The sequence below is a fragment of the Perkinsus marinus genome, assembly GCF_000006405.1.
Source record: "Perkinsus marinus ATCC 50983 genomic scaffold scf_1104296953336, whole genome shotgun sequence".
NCBI classification, from domain to species: domain Eukaryota; phylum Perkinsozoa; order Perkinsida; family Perkinsidae; genus Perkinsus; species Perkinsus marinus.
In genome coordinates this window covers 128,824-136,631 of record NW_003208496.1, presented here as the reverse complement: position 1 = coordinate 136,631, position 7,808 = coordinate 128,824, and the positions used below count along the sequence as shown (strand labels likewise).

Sequence of the window (7,808 nt, the reverse complement as noted above, 5' to 3'; positions counted from 1 at the left end):
CGTCGGCTTCCGCCCTGTTATGCTTGAAATGCTCAGCTACACTGGGATCAAGCGGGTCATCGGGCTGAAACAAAGACATATTACACTCATGAGAAGTAAACGTCACTACCTCAGGGGAGGATAGCAATGCTTGAATGGAGAGTAGGACGGTCCTCATTTGAAGTGCCGGGGACCATTTATCCTTGAGGATATCCAAACATATACGACCCAACTTGTCGATATTGGGATGATATATCTTCGTTAGGAAACGGACCTTTCGAGAGGGAGATACCAACCGACTACGACTGAGGCGGATTGCACCCACCTTCGGAGGCTCCATGGGATACCCCTCGGGTAAAAACATCTCCAACTTGTAATAGCCCTTCTCATAGGGGGTGCCATCAGGTCCTTCTAACTCGATATGGAAGTATCGACTGTTCTTGGGATCAGGAACAGCATATAAACCCGGGGCTGAAATAAGAAACATCTTTGATAACCAGCGAAGACACGCTCGACCTCAAGATACCCACAAATCTCTATACTGCGCGCCCGTTATTACGAGGATCATCCCTGAGCTTCTGCGTCTCCTTTTCGATGCGTTTGGTGATAGCCATGAAAATATCACTGATAGTAGACTCAGAATTCCTCGATGCTTCGACTATGCGCTGATTGCCTCCCGAGTATCATCTCAATAGCGGGAGACAACCGGGAGCTTATCACGAGCTATGCCCGAAGGAGACGGCACTAACCAGGCAGTACTGGTTGCTCCCAGAAGGCAAACTGATACCACGCCTCGCACAACGCGACGCTCTTCAAATAACGCATCTACTGCGGCTGCTCATCAGCGTGACTCAAGTAACGCTAGGGCCAACGGGGGGCTGCTTCACACAAAACGTCAGTTGTGACTCATTTTAGAGGCGGAGCGAAGCTCTGTCGCCACGTGCTACCACTACGCAAATGCCCTCGCCCCCTTAAAATCTCAAAAGACTATGTGAGGGTACTACACCCGAGTCACTTGAACCTGCTCGGGGATACCCTTGGGGAGTCAGATGGTAGGACTAAGGCCCTGTCCCCATTGCGCAACATGATAAGGACTCCGGCTCCTCCATGGTCCAGTGGATGATGTCCCTCCTCCATTGTCGATATGATAGCCACAGTCGTACTTTTCTGTGCGTTTTATGCTAGAGGTGGTGCGGTCACGAAGTCGATCTGAGGGTGCCTAATCGTTGGCACGAACACTCAACAGGACGAACAACTTGGCGCACGCCCAAAAAACATAAAAAGAACCTCGTTCGCCCTAAATTCCTCTTAATGCCCGGGTCTCATTTCAATCACGGTTCAAGTCCTGAAATAAGATACAAGTCCGAATTAGGTAACAGGGCCACAAAATCTACTTGCCTCCACTAGAGTCATGTGTAACAGACGTTCAGCACTAGTTGGAGCTGAAGTCACTCCACCTATGGGCCTGGGTGGATGCGGTAAGGCGGATCATCAGCGAAGTATATGCTGACGCTGTCATGTATGATCGCGGTGACGCATGGTATCGGAAGCCTGAATATGTTGCGCTTGACGCCAGGCTGCAAATTCTTTGCGGCCGTCCGGTTGACGAACCTGATCTCCATTAATGGTTCAAGCTCGCCCGTGGAGTCGTCAGGGGAGGCTCCCCTGGGGAGCAGTCAAGCACGCTGCTCAGTGCAATAACGACGATGTCGACATCAACTCCGATGATGATGATGATGATGATGATGATGATGACGGTAGTGCAGAGCAGGAGTTCGGCCACGGTGACGATTTGAAGCCTAGCCAGAACAGCTCCACTCAAGTTGGAGGCGATCATTCTTCGCACTGCCCGGGGAAGTGTCAGCGGGTGGATATTACCAGCCAGGATGTGACACTTGAGTCCCGCGCACCGGTGTCCCCTGATGACGAACCTCCTCAGCCTTCTGTATATTCTGATGCTGGTCTATCCTCTTCAATCGTGGACTTATTTCACAAGACTGGTAACCATCGTTCCCAACCATCACCAAGCGCATCGACCGGTAAGGTTGAAGGTGCATCCCAAGGATCGGTGCCTCAGCGGCCTAAGCCAAACTCTCAGTGTTCGGCGGAGGAACCCAATGCATCAACAGAGGAGCTCGATGGATCGCCTGAGTGTAGGCCATCGTCCTCAACCGCGTCGCCTAACTGGTTGGTACATGATACTCAACTTGGCGAGTTCCGTCTCACTGTTCTGGATCGTCACGACTTAGCTTCACCTTGTACCGAAATTTCCGACATGGCTGTTGGTACCTGGATGGCCCTACTGGGTACTAGGTGCTTATGTTTGCTGCGGTTTCCTCCGATGGCTCCAGCATCATTAGAGGTTATGAAAACACAGCTTGAGGGCATCCCGAAGGCTCCTAGCCTCAGCAATGCACCCTCGATCATCCAACCCTTATACGACTATGGAGCTAAGCATTTTGCCCTCGCTGTCAGGAATCATGAGGGACTAGTGCTATATCTCGATAGCGCACTGGGTATGAACGCGATTCCCGGACCTATGCGTGAAGTGATGACCGCTATCTTCGGCAAAGGTACAAAGTGCGTATGTTTGCGCACACAACAGCAGACACCCGGATCTGCAAACTGCGGCCTCTTCACATTGGCGTGGGCGACAGAGTACGCCCTCCAACGAGCGACTGTCGATCCGGAGAAGGCCATCTACGATGAGGAAAAAATGCGGGATCATGCGGTTCGTTGTCTGCAGGAGAAGAGACTAAAGCCATTCCCACGAAAACGCGGAAGGCCCGGCAAAAACAACCGCCTTCAGGGCCGGATGGATATCGAGCTGTAAGTTGGAAGTGTTGGAAGTTTCTTCACAGTTTCGTGTGTGTTATTATGAGTGTGGATGTTTCTGAGCGTGAACGTCTTCTGTTGCGTTTCTCTGCTAGTCTTCGTCCAACTCAGTGTTCGTCCATTCGAGATGTTCGTCCATAGGACTTTATCGATTGTGTGGGCGTGCGCTAACATGTTCGTCCCTTTGATTGTTCGTCCATCTGATTCACAACCGATCTGAGTTGGTCTTCTGGAAAGTTTTGCGGCCCGTAGTAGATCATTCTTAGTGGCGCGCAAACCGAACGTCCTAAACGTCCCGGGCAGTCCGAGGAGAGTACGGAAGCTCGGTAGGTACAGGCATCGACCTTTCTAGAGTATTACCGGGTAAGCGTCTGTCTCACTATTAGAACAATAGCTCCTCACTGACCGAGAGCTGCTTTGGATGACAGAGTGGTATTGAGAACACCACTGGACTGTTTCTCGATTATTCTTGTGTTAAAGTTGCGACGAAAACACGCTTACTAGTTCTATGACCGATTGTCGTCTCATTCAGATAGGAGGTGGCTGGGCTGTTAATCATACTGCAGTGAATCTTGGCGACAGAGTTCCTCGATTGTCCTTCATTTTGCGCACACTGTGTGCTTGTCTTCATGCGTGAAAAGCTATAATCGATATAGCTGCACGTATGCACACGAATTCCGAAGTTGAACTTTAACCATCAGATATCGATGCCGGCTTGCTAATCCCTCCGTTTGCCTCCGACAGCCTTCCTGTGACTGTACGGTCCTTTTCCCCGGCGGGAACACTGATTTCACTATCGTTTGCCTCTGACTGCCACACTCTTGGCTGTTGGTCCTTTTCCCCGGTAGCGACAGATTTAATGCAACAACCACATACAAGCCGTGCCAATCTTGGTGTTTATGGTGTGACTTCTTCGAGGAAATCTTAAACAACACTTAGTCACTCGTTTTCCATCAATGCAATCTGACAACATCTGTGACTTTAGTCGACAGTTTGACACGCATCGGTATCGCAAGCCTTGTAGAGTCGCGCTACTGAGGTATATGCTGTGATTGCTCCTTGGTGAGTTTATCTCAACGATCCATCGCGGATCTCAGCAGTCAACTGGGTAGCAACTTATGTCCTAGCGGATGCACTCTTGCTACAAGCTAGAGTGTTCATCCGTGGGTGACTGGGCATGTGGGAAACAGGCGTTGACTCTGGCAACTCGACTGTGAAGTGTTAACAGCACTCAATATGAATTATCACTCTTGTACCTGAATTATGCAGACGAAATCGATCGCACATGGGATTAGGCATATCTCGGGGGGGGGGCTTAGCATAGGTGGATCGCCCGATGGAGCTGATTGTACTAAGGCATATATTGGGGTTATGGCCTGGGTGCCCCGCCCGATGGAATTGATTGTACTACGGCATATCTCAGGGTTATGGCATAGGTGCCCCGCCCGATGGAATTGATCTCACTGAGGCATTTCTTGAGGTTATGGCATAGGTGCCCCGCTCAATGGAATTGATTGTACTAAGGCATATCTTGGGGTTATGGCATAGGTGCCCCGCTCCATGGAATTGATTGTACTAAGGCATATCTTGGGGTTATTGCATAGGTGCCCCGCTCAGTGGAATTGATTGTACCGAAGCATATCTTGGGGTTATGGCATAGGTGCCCCGCCGGATGGAATTGATCGTACTGAAGCATATCTTAGGGTTATGGCATAGGTGCCCCGCGGCGGGGCCCCTGCCCGAGGAAACTGCTTCCACTGGAAACCGCTTGGTGAAACGAAGCGGCTTACTGTATCCAGTTGGACAGTATGTTTGCTCGAGCAGCACCTCACTGCCGGAACAAGGCGAATCAACGTTTTGGGAAGGCAGGTCGGCTCTCGCTGGCTTGGTGGCCGCTGCACTCGGTAGTGCTACTGACTTGGTCATAGTCAAGAGATGTCTCTCACTCAGAAAACATTGGGATCCCATTACACTCTCTTGGGTCTCCAGAGCTTACCTCGTTGCGTTGTAACCTTAGTGGAATGTGCTTCTGGTTAGTGTACCTATGCTCATGAGCGCCATTAGTGCGACGAGGAGTGAAAGTATAAGGTTTCCTGCTACGAGAGCTGTGCTGTGGGATAGAACCCTGGATGACCAGCATCAGCAGGGGCAGATGTAGTGTAGCGGTATTGTACCGGAGAGCTATCTTCTTCTCTTCCCAGCATGGTGTGCCTTGAGGACATACTCGGCCAACATCTAGTGTACATAGCAGGAAGTCTCGTGGAGACAGTGAAGAGTCGTGACAGCACTTCGTATTCCGCAGTGAGATCTGCAGCTTACTCGGGGGTTAGCCATTGCTCCAGATGATGAGATTCAAGCATAATACGAGAGAGGGGTTCCAGATGATCATAGAGACCCTAAATGACACGGAGCTTCCCCCTCAGGCAGTGAGAGTATGGACAGACCTCCCACCAGGTGATGATGGTGTAAGGTAGCGGAGGGCTCGACTGGGTTTCCTTAGGGGAAGCTTCGGAAGGTAGTGCACCTTCGAAGAGTGTGAACTGGGAAGCCTGTGTCGGTCTTGGAGATGTTTGCAGCTCAGGATGGACGATTAGCAGGGGGTGAGGCTGTGATTGTACTATGACTGCTGAAGGGCAGCTGCTGTGTGTTCGATCTGGATTTATTGCTCTACTAGGGGTTTTGTCTTGAATGCGACAATGATATGAGAATATTCTCACCTAGGGATTCTCACTATTCGCGAGCTGCAGTCTTTTACTCGTTCTAGTGCACACTGCCGAGAAATGATAACATGGGAAAGATCCGAACTCTTCCACAACTTGTCCGATCTGTTCTATAAGCGATAGTGGCTACGTCGGGCGCTACTTCCTGTTTTCCCAGTCGAATCGGCTCATTACTAAGGAAATACTGATAGATCATCGACTCTTTGGGAACACCGAGAAAGGAATTAGATACCATATTTTCATGTTCGACAGCATCCTGATGAGTCACTGTTTCGGGTTTTACCGTTGTATGAGGTCCATTACTGTCTCAGGGAGGCTGATGGCTCCGTCTACGTCGATCTCGAGACGTATTTTCCCCAAATGACGTTGAAGCCTCTGAAATACCCGTTGCGAGTTCTTCCTACCCCTTTGTCTGCTCGACTCATGTCAGCCGAGAGGGAATTCATCGGCGACTCTCTTGGGGAATATGGTGGGCCTCCGGTACTGTCTTTAGCCCGTGGTGTCACCGCCGTGCTTATTAGGATTTATCACACTAGATGCAGGCCGGAAATGCGTCTGCCTCCTAGTCGGCGACGAGCTTACGCGTGGGTCTTCCATACGCGTCGGGGGATGAATAGAGATTCTAGTGCAGGTACTATGCCGCTGGTCGGAGTATGGTGTGTCGCTGGGGACCATAGGGACAGAACAATGTAAGGGGAGCATAAAATCTGTGTCCTTCTTGCATTCTGTTGGATAGATTCACAGCAGTCGAGCACTACCAGCGGTCTGACCTTATTAAAGATAGAGTTCTCGCTGGTGGGGAGGCTCTGCTAGTCCTCGTAGTCTCCGATCATGGCAGTTGTGATTTTTATGAAGGTGGCAGTCTGCGGGTTTGTTTTATTGACCATTCATTGGGAATCTCAGGCACAGTGGAGTGTCCGTCGGAACCCCGACGTCGGACGATTGCAGAGGCCATCATTGATATCTCAGGTGGTCGGGTTGCAGCGCGCGATGGATATCCGCTAAGTCCTCAGGAGGTTCCCTGAACTCTGATATCATCGAAATGACTAACAATCTGAGCGTTCGGGAAGTGACGATGGACTCGGGAGATCCGTCTTCAAGCAGAGATGAGGGGGGAATTGTCCAGCAGGAGGCTACGCAGCATGAGGAGGAGATGACACCGCGACGGCCTCGGATGCCCCATCAATCCCCACCGCTACAGGTGATGTTATCATCGTGATAATGGGTATGTGTAGTGGCCTGATATGGCTGCTTACAGGAGGAGCCAGCAGAGCCCGCCCTTGAAACCGATGTTGTTGAGGATGTGCAAGCCCGAGGTGTTGAGAAGCCCGGGACGGAAGACCAACACCATGAGGATCTAGATGGATTGAGACGGATGATGATAGAAATGCAGTGCAGGCTAGATGCGCAGCAGAAGAGTATGGAGGCTCTTTCTCTGGCAATAGAGGTGAGGGTCGCTGAGGATATGTACGGGTAGAAGCTGTAGCCACTCTGGTCGGGACGGGTCCGGCGTGATGATCTCTCTGGATTCGAGCCCTGGCTTTGTTGGTCAGGGTATGCGAGGGGAGCTGCTGAGGCGGGAAGACTCAGAAAGAGCCATGCGAGAAGAGATTGAGAGTCTACGACAGCAGCTGCACTTGAGAGCTGTCGGGGGCATCCCTGGGAAGATAAGAGCATCATCAAGTACGCCTAGCAGCACCACGTCAGGTAATCGCACTCTTTCTGGCTCATGGTATTGAGCCTGAGATAGCAGTCGTAGTATTGATGAGCGCAGCTGATTGTAATGAGCCATTACAGAACTCCCTCAGAGCCTTCCCCTCATGACCACACGTTGAACGCAGAGGGGAACATGCCGGGTCACTTCAGTCCGCGAGCAATGCCGGATACAGAAAGCCAGGCTATTATCCCGATGAACAAGGTGTCTCGATGGGCGGATATAGAGGTATAGCTGGTGGTTGCCTCGATGCCGGTCAGCGGCAAGTATGCACCTCTAGGTGCCGCGTATTATCAACGTCCTCTCTCCAGCTCTCTCCCTCACGCCTTCGCTCAGTGGCTGCTCGACACCTCTGAGGCATTCAACCGACACTATAGGTCCCCATAGTCACTACTGGTCTCTGTGGACGAGGCTTCTGTGGATCAGATACGGAGGTCTGATAAGCGCTTTCCTCATCATTGGTGCCGCATGTGTCAGTCCCCATTGGGGACCCCCCAATCAATCTCTCCTTCGATGTCCTGTTGTTTCGTTATCAGTGGCACTTCTCTACAGTAGAGAGA

At 51.2% G+C, this 7,808-nt stretch overlaps 3 protein-coding genes across 3 annotated transcripts in view; 2 read left to right on the top strand and 1 right to left on the bottom strand.

Annotated features, from left to right (window-relative positions):
- Positions 1–593, bottom strand: part of Pmar_PMAR000433 (ubiquitin conjugating enzyme, putative) — a gene marked incomplete at both ends in the record, with an annotated part of 1,040 nt that extends 447 nt beyond the window's left edge. Inside the window, 4 exons of the mRNA XM_002776531.1 lie at positions 1–64; positions 110–253; positions 305–450; positions 539–593. The exon at positions 1–64 is cut by the window's left edge and continues 4 nt beyond it. Coding sequence (XP_002776577.1) covers positions 1–64; positions 110–253; positions 305–450; positions 539–593 — 409 coding nt within the window. The remainder of the gene's footprint in view (positions 65–109; positions 254–304; positions 451–538) is intronic.
- A 1,010-nt stretch (positions 594–1,603) lies between these two features.
- Pmar_PMAR000432 (hypothetical protein) lies at positions 1,604–2,812 on the top strand (the record flags this gene model as incomplete). Its single annotated transcript, XM_002776530.1, has 1 exon — positions 1,604–2,812. The coding sequence occupies one exon, from the start codon at positions 1,604–1,606 to the stop codon at positions 2,810–2,812; it is 1,209 nt and encodes a 402-aa protein (XP_002776576.1).
- Positions 2,813–6,576: 3,764 nt separating this feature from the next.
- Positions 6,577–7,011, top strand: Pmar_PMAR000431 (hypothetical protein; the record flags this gene model as incomplete). The annotated part of the gene is made up of 2 exons (XM_002776529.1): positions 6,577–6,735; positions 6,793–7,011. 2 exons carry the CDS (start codon positions 6,577–6,579, stop codon positions 7,009–7,011), a joined length of 378 nt encoding a protein of 125 aa, XP_002776575.1.
- Between the last annotated feature and the right edge of the window lie 797 nt (positions 7,012–7,808).